The sequence below is a fragment of the Catharus ustulatus genome, chromosome 37 (assembly GCF_009819885.2).
Source record: "Catharus ustulatus isolate bCatUst1 chromosome 37, bCatUst1.pri.v2, whole genome shotgun sequence".
Lineage (NCBI taxonomy): Eukaryota > Metazoa > Chordata > Aves > Passeriformes > Turdidae > Catharus > Catharus ustulatus.
Genome location: NC_046257.1, coordinates 931,951 through 948,423, shown reverse-complemented (window position 1 = coordinate 948,423; position 16,473 = coordinate 931,951). Strand labels below are relative to the sequence as shown.

The following is a 16,473-nucleotide window of genomic DNA, read 5'->3' as shown; positions in this document are numbered from 1 at the left end:
TGTGTTGTTAATTTGGGGAGGGATCTCTGTTGTTAATTTGAGGAGGGGTCTCTGTAATTTGGGGAGGGGTCTCTGTGTTGTTAATTTGGGGAGGGGTCTCTGTTGTTAATTTGAGGAGGGGTCTCTGTGTTGTTAATTTGGGGAGGGGTCTCTGTGTTGTTAATTTAGGGAGGGGTCTCAGTTAATTTGGGGAGGGGTCTCAGGGTAATTTATTTGGGGAGGGGTCTCAGAAATCCCCAGGTGTTTTTTGGGGAGGGGTCTCTGTGTTGTTAATTTGGGGAGGGGTCTCAGGGTAATTTGGGGAGGGGTCTCTGTGTTGTTAATTTGGGGAGGGGTCTCTGTGTTAGTTTGGGGAGGGGTCTCTGTTGTTAATTTGGGGAGGGGTCTCTGTTGTTAATTTGGGGAGGGGTCTCAGTGTTAATTTGGGGAGGGGTCTCTGTGTTGTGTTGTTAATTCGGGGAGGGGTCTCTGTTGTTAATTTGGGGAGGGGTCTCTGTTGTTAATTTGGGGAGGGGTCTCTGTGTTGTTAATTTGGGGAGGGGTCTCTGTGTTAATTTGGGGAGGGGTCTCTAATTTGGGAGGGGTCTCTGTGTTAATTTGGGGAGGGGTCTCTGTGTTAATTTGGGGAGGGGTCTCTAATTTGGGGAGGGGTCTCTGTGTTGTTAATTTGGGGAGGGGTCTCTGTGTTAATTTGGGGAGGGGTCTCAGTTAATTTGGGGAGGGGTCTCACCCTCATGGAGCCGCAGGCGCCGGGGTAGAACTGCAGGCAGGACTGGATCCCCTCCAGGGTGGAGAGCTCGCACTGGGGGAGGAAAACAGGTGAGACCCCTCCCCAAATTCATGAGGACCCCTCCCCAAATTCCTGGAGACCCCTCCCCAAATTCCCGGAGACCCCTCCCCAAATTCCTGAGCTCCCAAAATTCCCCAAATCCCAAAATTTCCCCTCAAAAATCCCCAAAAATTCACCCAGGATTTGCACTGGGGGGAGGAAAAGGGGTTGAGACCCCTCCCCAAATTCATGAGGACCCCTCCCCAAATTCCTGGAGACCCCTCCCCAAATTCCTGGAGACCCCTCCCCAAATTCCCGAGGTGCCCCCAGCCCCATTTTGATCCTTTTTGGCTCCTTTTACCCCAATTTCAATCCCGTTTTATCTCCCCCAGCCCCATCTGAACCCCAAAATCCCCCAAACCTTCCCCCCCCCGAAGCCCCCAGACCCATTTCAAAGCCCCCAGACCCATTTCAAAGCCCCCAGCCCCATTTTAACCCTTTCCACTCCCACTTTAACCCCTTTAATCCCCACTTTAATCCCATTTTCCTCCCTTTTTTTTCCCCATAACCTCCCTAATTCCCCCCCCAGGATCCCCTCCGAAGCCCCCAGACCCATTTAAGCTCCCCCAGACCCATTTCAAAGCCCCCAGCCCCATTTTAACCCCTTTTAACCCTTTTTACTCCCACTTTAACCCCTTCAATCCCCACTTTAATCCCATTTTCCCCCCGATTTTTCCCCCATAACCCCCCAAACCACCCCCCCAGGATCTCCCTGAAGACCCCAGACCCATTTCAAAGCCCCCAGACCCATTTCAACACCCCCAGACCCATTTTAACCCCGTTTAATCTTTACTGCTCCCACTTTAACCCCTTTAATCCCCACTTTAATCCCATTTTCTCCCCGATTTTTCCCCCATAGCCCCCCCAATCCCCTCCAAACCTCCCCCCAGGATCCCCCCTGAAGCCCCCAGACCCATTTCAAAGCCCCCAGACCCATTTTAGCTCCACTCAGCCCCATTTTAACCTCTTTTAACCCCTTTAATCCCCACTTTAATCCCATTTCCCCCCCGATTTTTCCCCCATAACCCTCCCAAACCCCTCCATAACCCCCCAAACTCCCCCCCAGGATCCCCCCCGAAGCCCCCAGACCCATTTAAACACCCCCAGACCCATTTTGACCCCCTCAGACTCATTTTAACCCTTTCCACTCCCACTTTAACCCCTTCAATCCCCACTTTAACCCAATTTCCCCCCAATTTTTCCCCCATAACCACCCCATAACCCCCCAAACTCCCCCCCAGGATCCCCCCCGAAGCCCCCAGACCCATTTCAAAGCCCCCAGACCCATTTTAGCTCCCCCCAGCTCCATTTTAACCTCCTTTAACCCTTTCCACTCCCACTTTAACCCCTTCAATCCCCACTTTAACCCAATTTTCCTCCCTTTTTTTTCCCCATAACCCCCCTAATTCCCCCCCCAGGATCTCCCTGAAGCCCCCAGACCCATTTCAAAGCCCCCAGACCCATTTTAACCTCCTTTAAGCCTTTCCATTCCCACTTTAACCCCTTTAATCCCCACTTTAATCCAATTTTCCCCCCGATTTTTCCCCCATAACCCCCCCAAACCCCTCCATAACCCCCCAAACTCCCCCCCAGTATCTCCCCCGAAGCCCCCAGACCCATTTCAACACCCCCAGACCCATTTTAGCTCCCCTCAGCCCCATTTTAACCTCTTTTAACCCCTTTAATCCCCACTTTAATCCCATTTTCCCCCCGATTTTTCCCCCATAACCCCCCAAACCCCCCCATAACCCCCCCAAACCACCCCCCCAGGAACCCCCCCAGAAGCCCCCAGACCCATTTCAAATCCCCCAGACCCATTTAAATGCCCCCAGCCCCATTTCAGCTCCCCCAGCCCCATTTTAACCCCTTTAATCCCCACTTTAACCCCATTTCCCCCCCAATTTTTCCCCCAAAACCCCCCCAAACCCCCCCAAACCTTTCCCCCCCGAAGCCCCCACCCCCATTTGGAGCCCCCAGCCCCATTTGGAGCCCACCTCGGGGCGCAGGGCCAGCAGGGAGGTGAGGATCCCCGGGATGTGGTTGGTGCCGATGTCCCGCGCCAGCTCCGGCAGCTGAGCCGAGAACCGGAGCAGCTCCCGCAGCACCGACACCCCCAGGGCCACCGTGGGGGGGGGGTCCTGCGACTGGGGGGGGGCAGAGACCCGTCAGGACCCCTCCCCAAATTATAGACACACCACATCAAAAAAAACCCCGTGAAAATTGGTCAAAATTTGGTCAAAATCGGTCAAAATTTGGTGAAAATCGGTCAAAATTTGGGAGTGGGACCCACCCAAATCCCCCCAGGGCCATTTTGGGGAGGGGTCCTGGGAGTGGGGGAGCCTCAAGACCCGTCAGGACCCCTCCCCAAATTATAGACACACCAAAATAAAAAAAACCTGTGAAAATTGGTCAAGATTCAGTGAAAATCGGTCAAAATTTGGCGAAAATCGGTCAAAATTTAGGTGTGGGACCCCCAAAACCCCCCCAGGGTAATTTTGGGGGGGGGGTCCTGCGACTGGGGGGGGGCAGAGAACGGTCAGGACCCCTCCCCAAATTATACACACCCCAGAGCAAAAAAAACCCCGCAAAAATCGGTCAAAATTCGGTGAAAATCTGTCAAAATTTGGGTGTGAGACCCCCCCCAAAACCTCCCAGGGTCATTTTGGGGAGGGGTCCAGGGACTGGGGGGGGGCAGAGAGACGTCAGGACCCCTCCCCAAATTAGAGACACTCCAAAATAAAAAAAGCCCCGTGAAAATCGGTCAAAATTTGGTCAAAATTGGGTGTGGGAGCTCCCCCAGGTGTGCCCAGGTGTGTCCCAGGTGTGCCCAGGTGTGCCCCAGACTCCCCCAGGTGTACTCAGGTGTGCCCAGGTGCCCCCCAGGTGCGTGCCAGGTGTGTCCAGGTGTGTCACAGGTGTATCAAAGTGTGCCCAGGTGTGTCCCAGACTCCCCAAGCTGTGCCCAGGTGTGTTCCAGATGTACCCAGGTGTGTCACAGGTGTGCCCCAGACTCCTCCAGGTGTACCCAGGTGCATCACAGGTGTGCCCCAGAGTCCCCCAGGTGTGTCCCAGGTGTGTTCCAGGTGCCCCCAGCTGTCCCCAGGTGTGTCACAGGTACCCCCAGGTGTATCCCAGACTCCGCCAGGTGTCCCCAGGTGTGCATTCCCGGCTCTCACCTGCAGCAGGTGCTGCAGCAGGCGCAGCCAGCCCAGGCAGTGCTGCTGGAAGGTGCCCCAGGTGTGTCCCAGGTGTCCCCAGCTGTGTCACAGATGTACCCAGGTGTGCCCAGGTGTCCCCAGGTGTGTCACAGGTACCCCCAGGTGTGTCCAGGTGTGTCCAGGTGTGTCACAGATGTACCCAGGTGTGCCCAGGTGTCCCCAGATGTGCATTCCCGGCTCTCACCTGCAGGAGGTGCTGCAGCAGCCGCAGCCAGCCCAGGCAGTGCTGCTGGAAGGCCTCGGTCGGGCTCTCGCTGACCAGGAGGGACAGGAGGCACAGCCCCTCGAACCTGCAACGCCATTGGCTGAGCGGGGACACGCCCCCCTGCCCTGCCCCGCCCACAGCCCCTCGAACCTGCAAGGCCATTGGCTGAGCCGGGACACGCCCCCCCCTGCCCTGCCCATCAAACCTGCAACGCCATTGGCTGAGCCGGGACACGCCCCCGCCCCGCCCACAGCCCCTCGAACCTGCAACGCCATTGGCTGAGCCGGGACACGCCCCCTGCCCTGCCCCGCCCACAGCCCCTCGAACCTGCAACGCCATTGGCTGAGCGGGGACACGCCCCCTGCCCCACCCACAGCCCCTCGAACCTGCAACGCCATTGGCTGAGCGAGGACACGCCCCCCCGCCCCGCCCCTCGAACCTGCAACGCCATTGGCTGAGCGGGGACACGCCCCCCCCTGCCCCGCCCACAGCCCCTCGAACCTGCAACGCCATTGGCTGAGCGGGGACACGCCCCCTGCCCTGCCCCGCCCCCCAGCTGTCACTCACCGCGTCTTCATGGAGCCCAGGCGGGCGCTGGTGACGCTGAGGAGACCCCCGAGGGCAGCCTGGGGAGGGACAGCGGGCACTCGGGGTCAGTCAGGGGTCACTCGGGGTCAGTCAGGGTCAGTCAGGGTCAGGGGTCACTCAGGGGTCACTATGGAGTCACTCGGGGTCAAGGGTCACCCAGGGTCAGCGGTCACTCAGCGGGCAGTCACGGGTCACTCGGGGTCAGTGGTCACTCAATGGTCACTCAGGGGGTCACTCAGGGTCAGTGGTCACTCAGTGGTCACTCAGCAGTCACTCAGCGGTCACTCAGGGTCAGTCGTCACTCAGAGGTCACCCAGGAATCACTCAGGTGTCACTCAGGGTCAAGGGTCACTCAGGGGTCACTCAAGGTCAGTCGTCACTCAGTGGTCACCCAGGAATCACTCAGGGGTCACTCAGGGCCAATGGTCACTCAGTGCTCATTCAGTGGTCACTCAGGGATCACTCAGTGGTCACTCAGGGTCAGCGGCCACTCAGTGCTCATTCAGCGGTCACTCAGTGGTCACTCAGGTGTCGCTCATTGTCAGTGGTCACTCAGTGCTCATTCAGTGGTCACTCAGGGGTCATTGAGGGTCAGTGGTCACTCAGTGGTCACTGGGGTGCCCTGCAAGGACTCAGTGGTCACTGGGAGTCACCCAATGGTCCCTAAGGGATCACTGGGGGGGTCAAGGGTCAGGTGGGAGTGACCGGAAGTCACGTGGGGTGATGGGCGGGGTTTCCTATGCAGGGGCGGGGCCTCAGTTGGGGGCGGGTCCGAATCCCTGAGGGGAGCCCGGTTTTTGGGGAGGGGTCCCGATTCCTCAGAGGATCCCATTTTTATGGGGAGGATCCCAAATCCTGAGAGAATCCCGGTTTTTGGGGAGGGGTCCTGATCCCTGAGGGCATCCCGGTTTTTGAAGGGAATCGCTGAGGGGGATTCGCCTTCCCCGAGGGGGGGCCGCGATCCCTGAGGGGAACCCCGTTATTTTTGAAGGGTATCGCGAACCCTGAGGGGAATCCCGCTTTTTAGAGAAGTCTCCATCCCGATTTTTGCGGTTATTCTCTGAGAAGGATCGCGCTCTCTGAGGCGGGACCGCCATCCCTGAGGGGGGGGTTCCCCTCGGGCTCCCCCCACCGCCCGTACCTGGGTCCCGGCGCTGTCGCGGAGGCCCCGGACGAGCCCCGGGATGGCGCGGCGGTGCGGGGGCAGCGCCGAGAGCGCCGAGAGCGCCTCGAGCAGCGGCGCGGCCGGAGGGGCCCGCGGAGCCGCCACGGCCGCCATGGCTGCGCCTGCTCCGGCTCCGGCGCGCGGCGATGACGTCACAGCGCCAAGCGCGGGAAAAAAGGAGGCGGGGCTTGCGTGAGGGGGGAGTGGGCGGGGCTTGGGGGCAGCGCTAAAAATGGGGAAAAAAAATATAAAGCCTGGAGGAAAGCGGCTTTATAAAACACAATGAGGTGTGTGGCGTGGATAAAATCAGCTTTATAAAGTGCAATGAGTGGTGTGGCCTGGACAGCAGTGCTATAAAATTGAATATAATTCCTACTAAGTCTCACTCCCGAGTTCTCCTCCCTCCTCCGGAGCTGAGTCTGAGAGTAATCGAGGACGCTGTGGGGGACTGTGTGGTGAATAAACCCTCGGAGTGGAGCTGGGAGCGATTTTGAGGTGATTCCGGACAATTTTGGGTGGTTTTGGGATGCTCATCAGTCTTGGAGGACCCGAAACCACTGAGATGACGCAGAGCGGCCGCCTGAGGGGGGCGGTGCCACCGAGTTCCGCCCAGAGCGCCTCCCGGCGGGCACTTCCTGTCACGTGAGGAGAACGCCGCGCTGCCATTGGTGGAGGGAACCGGAAACGGGCGGAGAAGAGGCGGAAGTGGCGGCGCGGGCGGCATGGCGGGGTTCGGCGTGGCCAACGAGCGGCTGCGGGCGCTGGAGGAGCTGGAGCGCGAAATCGGCGCCTCCCTGCAGAGCGCGGGTGAGCGGGGACTGCGGAAAGGGGCGGGGGTCTTTGCGGAGAGGCAGGGGCGCCATGGGAGGGGGACGGGCCGCGTTTTGAGGGGCGAGGGGAGGAACTTCCGGTTCTGGGGTGGGCGGGGCTTTGGTTGCTATGGTGATGGGGATTGGTTTTTTTAATTGAGGCTGTGATTGGCAGGGCTAAAAGGGGCGGGACTTGTTGTGGAAAGGGGCGGGTCCTAATTGGGGGCGTGGTCATTACTCACGTGATACCCGAGGGAATCATGGGAGAGCCTGAAATTGGGTCAGAGGTCACGGGAGGGGTCCCAGGTGTGTCCCAGGCTCCTCCAGGTGTGACCCAGGTGTGCCCAGGTGTGTCCCAGACCCCCTCAGGTGTGTCCCAGGCCTCCCAAGTTGCATCCAGGTGTGTCCAGTTAAGCCCAGGTGTGCCCTAGTCCGCCCCAGGTTTGTCCCACACCCCTTCCAGGTGTATCCAGGTGTGCCCAGGTATGTCCCAGGCCCCTCCAGGTGTGCCCTAGGCCACCCCAGGTTTGTCCCAGACACCCCCAGGTGTCCCCAGGTGTGTGCAGGTGTCCCCAGGTTTGTCCCAGACCCCCCCAGGTGTATCCAGGTGTGCTCAGGTGTGACCCAGGTGTGACCCAGGTGTGTCCCCAGGCTCGGTGATCCTGGAGCTGTCCAAGGAGAAGCCCCAGGAGCGACACCTGGACCGCCAGGCCGCCCAGTTCGGCGCCGCCGTGGCCAAGGTGGAGGCCGAGCTCTCGGCCCAGATCCGCTACCTGACACAGGTGAGGCCTGGGGGGTCCCAGGTGGGGTTTGGGGGGTCTCAGGTGGGTTTGGGGGGGATTTGGGTGGTCCCAGGTGGGTTTTGGGGGATCTCAGGTGGGTTTTGGGGGATCTCAGGTGGGTTTGGGTGGTCCCCAGGTGGGTTTGGGTGGTCCCAGGTGGGTTTTGGGGGATCTCAGGTGGGTTTTGGGAGGTCTCAGATGGATTTTGGGGGGGTCTCAGGTGGGTTTTGGATTCCAGGTGGGATTTGAGAGGTCCCCAGGTGTTTTTATGGGGGGTTAGGTGGTCCCAGGTAGGTTTTGAGTGGTCCCAGGTGTGTTTTGGATGGTCTCAGGTGGGTTTTAGGGGGTCTCAGGTGGGTTTGGGAGATCCCAGGTGGGTCTGGGGAGTCCCCAGGTGGGTTTGGGTGGTCTCAGGTGGGTTTTGGGTGGTCCCAGGTGAGTTTTGGGTGGTCCCAGGTGGGTATGTGGGTGTTCTCAGGTGTATTCCAGTCTCTCAGGTGCGTGTCTCACCTGCCCAGGTAAGTTTGGAGCGTTCCAGGTGAGTTTTCAGCGATGCTCCATTGGGGATTTGGGATTTTTGGAGCATTTTTTGGGCTCCCAGGTTCCTTTGAGCTCCCAGGTGAGTTCCATCCCCTCAGGTGAGTGTCTGACCTGCCCAGGTAAGTTTGGAGCGTTCCAGGTGAGCTTTTAGTGATCCTCCATTGGGGATTGGGGATTTAGGGGGAATTTTTGGGGTTTCCAGGTGGGGATTTTTTGGGCTCCCAGGTATTTTGTGCTCCCAGGTGAGTTCCATCCCCTCAGGTGTGTCTCTCACCTGCCCAGGTAAGTTTGGAACGTTCCAGGTGAGTTTTTAGTGATGCTCCATTGGGAATTTGGGATTTTTTGGGCTCCCAGGTTGGGATTTTTTGGGCTCCCAGGTGGGGATTTTTTGGGCTCCCAGGTTCCTTTGTGCTCCCAGGTGAGTTCCATCACCTCAGGTGTGTCTCTCACCTGCCCAGGTAAGTTTGGAGCGTTCCAGGTGAGTTTTTAGCGATGCTCCATTGGGGATTTGGGTTTAGGGGGGATTTTTTGTGCTCCCAGGTGAGTTGCATCCCCTCAGGTGAGTGTCTCACCTGCCCAGGTAAGTTTGGAGTGCTCCAGGTGAGTTTTTAGCGATGCTCCATTGGGGATTTGGGATTTTTTGGGCTCCCAGGTGGGGATTTTTTGGGCTCCCAGGTACCTTTGAGCTCCCAGGTGAGTTCCATCCCCTCAGGTGTGTCTCTCACCTGCGCAGGTAAGGTTGGAGCATTCCAGGTGAGTTTTTAGCGATGCTCCATTGGAGATTTGGAGTTTTTGGGCTCCCAGGTGGGGATTTTTTGGGCTCCCAGGTGAGTTCCAGCCCCTCAGGTGTGTCTCTCACCTGCGCAGGTAAGTTTGGAGCGCTCCAGGTGAGTTTTTAGCGATGCTCCATTGGGAATTTGGGTTTAGGGGGGAGTTTTTGGGCTCCCAGCTATTTTGGGCTCCCAGGTGAGTTCCATCCCCTCAGGTGTGTCTCTCACCTGCCCAGGTAAGGTTGGAGTGCTCCAGGTGAGTTTTTAGCGATGCTCCATTGGGGATTTGGAGTTTTTGGGCTCCCAGGTGGGGATTTTTTGGGCTCCCAGGTACCTTTGGGCTCCCAGGTGAGTTGCATCCCCTCAGGTGCATCTCTCACCTGCCCAGGTAAGTTTGGAGCGTTCCAGGTGAGTTTTTAGCGATGCTCTATTGAGGATTTGGGATTTTTTGGACTCCCAGGTGGGGATTTTTGGGCTCCCAGGTGGGGATTTTTTGGGTTCCCAGCTCCCAGGTGAGTTGCATCCCCTCAGGTGTCTCTCACCTGCCCAGGTAAGTTTGGAGTGTTCAGGTGAGTTTTTAGCAATGCTCCATTGGGGATTGGGGATTTAGGGGGATTTATTGTGCTCCCAGGTGAGTTGCATCCCCTCAGGTGTGTCTCTCACCTGCCCAGGTAAGTTTGGAGCGTTCCAGGTGAGTTTTTAGCGATGCTCCATTGGGAATTTGGGATTTTTGGGCTCCCAGGTGGGGAATTTTTGGAATTCCAGGTGGGGATTTTTTGGGCTCCCAGCTATTTTGTGCTCCCAGGTGAGTTCCATCCCCTCAGGTGTGTCTCTCACCTGCCCAGGTAAGTTTGGAGCGTTCCAGGTGAGTTTTTAGTGATGCTCCATTGGGGATTTGGAGTTTTTGGGCTCCCAGGTGGGGATTTTTTGGGCTCCCAGGTGGGGATTTTTTGGGCTCCCAGGTGTATTCCAGCCCCTCAGGTGTGTCTCTGACCTGCCCAGGTAAGTTTGGAGCGTTCCAGGTGAGTTATTCATGATGCTCCATTGGGAATTTGGGGTTTTTGGGCTCCCAGGTGGGGATTTTTTGGGCTCCCAGGTGGGGTTTTTTGGGCTCCCAGGTATTTTGGGCTCCCAGGTGAGTTGCATCCCCTCAGGTGTGTCTCTCCCCTGCCCAGGTGGCCACGGGGCAGCCCCACGAGGGCTCGAGCTACGCGGCGCGCAAGAGCTGCCAGCTGGCCCTGAACCGCCTCGACTACGCCCGGCGGCGCCTGGCCGAGCTGGCCCGCGCCTGCGAGCTCATGCTGGAGCAGTGACGCACCTGGGGACACCTGGGGACACCTGGGGACAGCGTGGGACACCTGGGGACAGCGTGGGACATACCTGGGGACAGCGTGGGACACACCTGAGCACACCTGGAACAGCATCAGGATGGAAAAATGGGATTTTATTGGGATTTGACACCTTGGGGACGTCGCTGAGAGACTTTGGGAGCACCTGGGGACACCTGGGCACACCTGGGCACACCTGAGGACACCTGGGCACACCTGGGCACACCTGAGGACACCTGGGGACAGCGTGGGACACACCTGGGCACACCTGGAACAGCATCAGGACTGAGAAATGGGATTTTATTGGGATTTGACACCTTGGGGACATCGCTGAGAGACTCTGGGGACACCTGGGCACACCTGGGCACACCTGGGGACAGCTGGGGACAGCGTGGGACACACCTGAAACAGCATCAGGACTGAGAAATGGGATTTCAATGGGATTTGACACCTTGGGGACATTGTTGAGAGACTCTTGGCACACCTGGGGACACCTGGGCACACCTGGGGACAGCTGGGGACAGCGTGGGACAGTGTGGGACACACCTGGGCACACCTGTAACAGTCTCAGGACTGGAAAATGGGATTTTAATGGGATTTGACACCTTGGTGACATCATTGAGAGATCTTGGGAGCACCTGGGGACACCTGGGCACACCTGGGGACAGCATGGGACACACCTGGGCACACCTGGAACAGCCTCAGGACTGGAAAATGGGATTTTAATGGGATTTGACACCTTGGGGACATCGCTGAGAGACTTTGGGAGCACCTGGGGACACCTGGGGACAGCGTGGGACACACCTGGACACACCTGGGGACACCTGGAACAGCATCAGGACTGAGAAATGGGATTTCATTGGGATTTGACACCTTGGTGACATCATTGAGAGACTCTTGGGACACCTGGACACACCTGGGCACAGCGTGGGACACACCTGGGCACACCTGAGTGCACCTGGGCACACCTGGGGACAGCATGGGACACACCTGGGCACACCTGGAACAGCATCAGGACTGAGAAATGGGATTATAGTGGGATTTGACACCTTGGGGACATTGCTGAGAGACTCTTGGCACACCTGGACACACCTGGGGACAGCGTGGGACACACCTGAGCACACCTGGAACAGCATCAGGATGGAAAAATGGGATTATAGTGGGATTTTAATGGGATTTGACACCTTGGTGACATCATTGAGAGACTCTTGGGACACCTGGACACACCTGGACACACCTGGGGACTTACCTGGAGCAACTTCAGGACCCGGAAATGTGGAGAAACGGGATGTTAATGGGATTTTTTTGGGGTGTGGCACCGTGGGGACGTCACTGAGAGACTCTGGACACACCTGGGGACCCCCCAGGTGCCACCCCCCGGCCTTGGGGACACCCCCAAATAAAGGGACACCGCGGTGGCCTTGAGACCTCGAGGGGACTCGGAGTTCTTGGGGGGTCCTGGGGGGAATTTGGGAATTTTGGGGGGTCTGGGGAGGATTTTGGGGGTCCCTGGGGGATATTTTGGGGATTTTTGGGGTCCCTGAGGGGGATTTTGGGGTCTCTGGGGAGGATTTGGGGGGGTCCTGGGGAATTTTGGGGATCCTAGGGGGATTTTGGGGTTTCTGGGGGGAATTTTGGGGTCTCTGGGGTGGATTTTGGGGGTCCTGGGGAGGATTTTGGGGATCCTGGGGGGGATTTTGGGGTCTCTGGGGGAATTTTGGAGGGTCCCAGGAGGAATTTGGGGGTCCCTGAGGGGAATTTTGGGTTCCCTGGAGAGGATTTTGGGGTCTCTGAGGTGGATTTTGGGGATCTTGGGGAGGATTTTGGGGTCCTGGGGAGGATTTTGGGGTCCCAGCGGGATGTTGGGGGTCCTGGGGGGAATTTTGGGGTCCTGGGGAGGATTTTGGGGTCTCTGGGGAGGATTTTGGGGGGTCCCTGGGGGGATTTTGGGGGGTCCTGGAGGGGATTTTGGGGTCCTGGGGGGGATTTTGGGGGGATCCCAGTGGATTTTGGGGGTCTTGGGGAGGATTTTGGGGTCCCTGGGGAGGATTTTGGGTTCCTTGGGGGGGATTTGGGGATCCTGGGGGGGATTTTGGGGGTCCTGGGGTAAATTTGGGGGTCCCAGGGTATTGAGGGGGGGTCCCAAATCCCCCCAAGTTTCGGTTTCTGTTTCGTTCCCGGGCGGGGCCGCCGGTGACGTCACCGGGTGGGCCCAACCGGAAATGGGCGTGGCCTCGCTGTTAGCCACGCCCATCTCGTTAACGGGTTGTCAATCAGCGATCGGGTGACGTCATCGGCCGGGCTGGGTTGGGGAGGGGGGAGGGAAGGGCCCCCAAAAATTCACCTGAGACCCCCAAAATTCACCTGGGGACCCCAAAAATTCACCTGAGATCCCAAAAATTCACCTGGAGACCCCAAAAACCCTCCTGGGGACCCCAAAAATTCACTTGAGACCTCAAAAAATTGACCTGGGGACCCCCAAAATTGACCTGAGACCCCAAAAATTCACCTGGAACCCCCAAAAATTCACTTGGGGGCCCCTAAAAATCACCTGGGACCCCAAAAAATTACCTAGAGACTCCAAAAACCCTCCTGGGGACCCCAAAAATTCACATGAGACCCCAAAAATTCACCTGGGATCCCCAAAATTCACCTGGGGACCCCAAAAAATTCACCTGGGGACTCTCAAAATTCACCTGAGACCCCCAAAAAAATCACCTGAGATCCCCAAAAAGTCACCTGAGATCCCAAAATTTCACCTGAGGACCCCAAAAAATTCACCTAGGGACCCTCAAAATTCACCTGAGACCCCCAAAATTCACCTGGGGATCCCCAAATCCCCTTTAAATCTCCCCAGGTCCCTGAAAATTCCCCCAAAATCCGCTCAGACCCCACCCAGGATCCCCCAAATCCCCCCAGGACACCCCAAAATCCCCCCAGGACACCCCAAATCCCCTCAAGACCCCCAAAATCCCCTCAAGACCCCCAAAATCCTCCCAGGATCCCCCAAATCCCCCCCAGGACCCCTCAAGACCCCCCAAAATTCCCACAGGACCCCTCAAATTCTCCCCAAATCCCCCCAGGACCCCCCAAATCCTCCTTGAACCCCCCCCAGGACCCCCCAAATTCCCCCCAGGACCCCTCAGGACCCCCCAAATCCCCCCCAGGCCCCCTCAGGACCCCCCAAATTTCCCCAGGACCCCCCAAATCCCCCCCAAAATCCCCAACCCCCCAATTTCCGTGTCCCTCCCCCACCCTCCCCTCCCCCCCCCGGGCGTGTCCCCACCCCACCCCTGACCCTTGTCCCCCCCCCGCCCCTCCCCCCCCTTTATTGTCCCCTTTGTCCCCCCGGGGGCGGGGCCAGCGGCGATGACGTCAGCGGCCGTTATGAACAGGTGCGCTCACCTTTGCCCCCGACCCCACCTGGAGCCAGCGCCGGCCCGCAGGTGACAGCGGGGACAGCGGGGGGACCGGGGGTTGATTGGGGATCAATCGATGATTGATCGGGGGGAGCGATCGGGGATTGATCAGGGAGAGATCAGGAAACGATCAGGGATTGATCAGGGGAATGATTGGGGATTGATTGGGGATCCATTGGGGGAGCGATCGGGAAGCGATCGGGGATTGATCAGGGGAATGATTGGGGATTGATCGGGGATTGATCGGGGGAGCGATTGGAAATCAATGGGGGAGCGATCAGGAAACGATCGGGGATTGATCAGGGGAATGATCGAGGATTGTTGGGGGAATGATTGGAGATCAATGGGGGAGCGATCGAGGATTGATGGGGAAATGATCGGGGATTGATTGGGGATTGATCGGGGATTGATAGGGGGAGCGATCAGGGATTGATTGGGGACCGATCAGGAAACAATCAGGGATTGATTGGGGTAACGATTGGGGATCAATGGGGGATTTATTGGGGGGAACAATTGGGGATTAATCGGGGAGAGATCAGGAAAGGATCATGGATTGATCTGGGATCCATCGGGGGAACGATTGGAGATCAATGGGGGAGCGATCGGGAAACGATCAGGGATTGATCAGGGGAATGATTGGGGATTGATCGAGGATTGATCAGGGGAGTGATTGGGGGAGCGATCGGGGATCCTTCGGGGATTGATCGGGGGAATGATTGGGGATCAATGGGGGACTGATCGGGGATTGATTGGGGAATGATTAGGGGAACGATCAAGGATTGATCGGGGATTGATCAGGGATCCATCGGGGATTGATTGGGGGAACGACTGGGGATCAATGGGGGAACGATTGGGGATTGATTGGGGATCAATGGGGGATCAATTGGGAGGAATGATTGGGGATCAGTGGGGGAACGATTGGGGATTGATCAGGGATTGATCGGGGATCAATTGGGAGGAATGATTGGGGATCAGTGGGGGATTGATCAAGGATTGACTGGGGATTCATCAGGGATTGATCGGGGATCCATTGGGGATCAATCAGGGGCTGTAGGGACAGAGGGAGGGGCTGCAGGGGATTGATCAGGGATTGATCAGTTTGGGATTGGTCAGAGATCGGTTGGGGATCAATTGGAGATCAATCAGGGGCTGTAGGGACAGGGGAAGATCTATAGGGGATCAATCAGAGGCTGCAGGGGATTGATCAGGGATTGATCAGTTTGGGATTGGTCAGAGATCAGTTGGGGATCAATTGGGGATCAATCAGGGGCTGTAGGGACAGGGGAAGGTCTATAGGGGATCAATCAGAGGCTGTAGGGGATTGATTGGGGATTGATCAGTTTGGGATTGGTCAGAGATCGGTTGGGGATCAATTGGGGATCAATCAGGGGCTGTAGGGACAGAGGGAGGGGCTGCAGGGGATTGATCGGGGATTGATCGGTTGGGAATTGGTTTGGGATCGATTTATTGGGGATTGCTCGGGGATCAATCAGTCGAGGATTGGCCGGGATTGATCGAGGAACGATTGGGAATCAATTGGGGATCGATCCGGGGCTGTAGGGGATCAATTGGAGGCTGTAGGGGATCGATTGGGGATTGATTGGTTGGAGATTGGTTTGGGATTGATTGGGGAATGATTTGGGATCAATTGGAGGCTGTAGGGGATCGATTGGGGATTGATTGGTTGGAGATTGGTTGGGGATCGATTGCTCAGGGATTGCTCAGGGATCAATCAGTCAGGGATTGGTTGGGGATCGATTGAGGATCAATTGGGGATCAGTTGGGGATCAATTGGGGATCTATAGGGGATCGATTGGTTGGGGATCAGTCAGGGATCGATTGAGGATCAATGGGGGATCGGTTTGGGATCCATCAGGGATTGATTGGGAATTGACTGATCGGGGATCAATGGGGGATCAGTTTGGGATCCATCGGGGATCGATTGGGAATCGACTGATCGGGGATCAATGGGGGATCAGTTTGGGATCCATCAGGGATCAGTCAGGGATCGATTGGGGATCAATGGGGAATTGGTTTGGGATCTATCGGGGATCGGTTGGGAATTGATTTGGGATCAGTTGGGGATCGGTTTGGAATTGACTGATCAAGGATCAATGGGGGATCAGTTTAGGATCCAACAGGAATCCATTGGGAATTGACTGATCAAGGATCAATGGGCGATCAGTTTGGGATCCAATGGGAATCCATTGGGAATTGGCTGATCAAGGATCAATGGGCGATCAGTTTGGGATCTATTGGAGATCGATTGGAGGCCGTAGGGGATCGGTTTTGGGTTGATCAGGGATCTATTGGTAATTGATTTGGGATCAGCTGGGGATCGGTTTGGGATCCATCAGGGATCGATTGGAGGCCATAGGGGATCGATTTGGGATCGATCAGGGGGTGCAGGGCATTGATCAGAGATCAGCTGGTTCGGGATCGGTTCAGGATCGGTTGGGGATTGATTGGGGATCAATAGCAGCTGGGGGGTCTGTAGAGGATCAATCAGGGACCCATCGGGTGCTATAGGGGATGGGTGGATTGACTGATGGATTGATTGATTGATTGATGGATTGATTGGGACAGGTTTGGGATCAGTCTGGGATCAGCCTGGGATCGATCGGAGCTGTAGGGGATCCATAGGGGATGGATTGATTGATTGATTGATATGGGATGGGTTTGGGATCAGCTGAGGATCAGTCTGGGATCGATCAGAGCTGTAGGGGATCAATCAGGGATCGATTGGGAATTGATCTGGGATCACAGCAGCTGGAACAAATCTATAGGGGATCAATTGGGATCTATAAAGGATCTATAGAG

The 16,473-nt window shown here is 57.0% G+C and overlaps 2 protein-coding genes across 3 annotated transcripts in view; one reads left to right on the top strand and one right to left on the bottom strand.

The window, feature by feature from the left end:
• The window catches only part of PELP1 (proline, glutamate and leucine rich protein 1), a 32,198-nt gene extending 26,079 nt beyond the window's left edge, over positions 1–6,119 (bottom strand). The window contains exons 1-5 of the mRNA XM_033084260.2: positions 5,982–6,119; positions 4,820–4,878; positions 4,232–4,337; positions 2,824–2,973; positions 731–802 (exon numbers count right to left, since the gene is read on the bottom strand). Of these exons, the coding sequence (XP_032940151.1) occupies positions 731–802; positions 2,824–2,973; positions 4,232–4,337; positions 4,820–4,878; positions 5,982–6,119 (525 nt within the window). The remainder of the gene's footprint in view (positions 1–730; positions 803–2,823; positions 2,974–4,231; positions 4,338–4,819; positions 4,879–5,981) is intronic.
• Positions 6,120–6,392: 273 nt separating this feature from the next.
• MED11 (mediator complex subunit 11) lies at positions 6,393–10,285 on the top strand. Of its 2 annotated transcripts, none has more exons than XM_033084291.1 (3): positions 6,393–6,812; positions 7,466–7,596; positions 10,082–10,285. In XM_033084291.1, the coding sequence occupies exons 1-3, from the start codon at positions 6,728–6,730 to the stop codon at positions 10,217–10,219; spliced, it is 354 nt and encodes a 117-aa protein (XP_032940182.1). In that variant the 5' UTR covers positions 6,393–6,727; the 3' UTR covers positions 10,220–10,285. The 2 variants fall into 2 exon arrangements, with proteins under 2 accessions (XP_032940182.1, XP_032940183.1); XM_033084292.1 differs by lacking the exon at positions 10,082–10,285 and adding an exon at positions 9,672–9,778.
• Positions 10,286–16,473: the final 6,188 nt, after the last annotated feature.

What these genes read in the sequence shown, in the direction of transcription:
- MED11 (XM_033084291.1), top strand. Translation starts at nt 6,728, where the DNA reads ATGGCGGGGTTCGGCGTGGCCAACGAGCGGCTGCGGGCGCTGGAGGAG. An exon ending in CGCCTCCCTGCAGAGCGCGG is followed by an intron (nt 6,813 to 7,465) that starts GTGAGCGGGGAC and finishes GTGTGTCCCCAG; the next exon opens with GCTCGGTGATCCTGGAGCTG. An exon ending in AGATCCGCTACCTGACACAG is followed by an intron (nt 7,597 to 10,081) that starts GTGAGGCCTGGG and finishes TCCCCTGCCCAG; the next exon opens with GTGGCCACGGGGCAGCCCCA.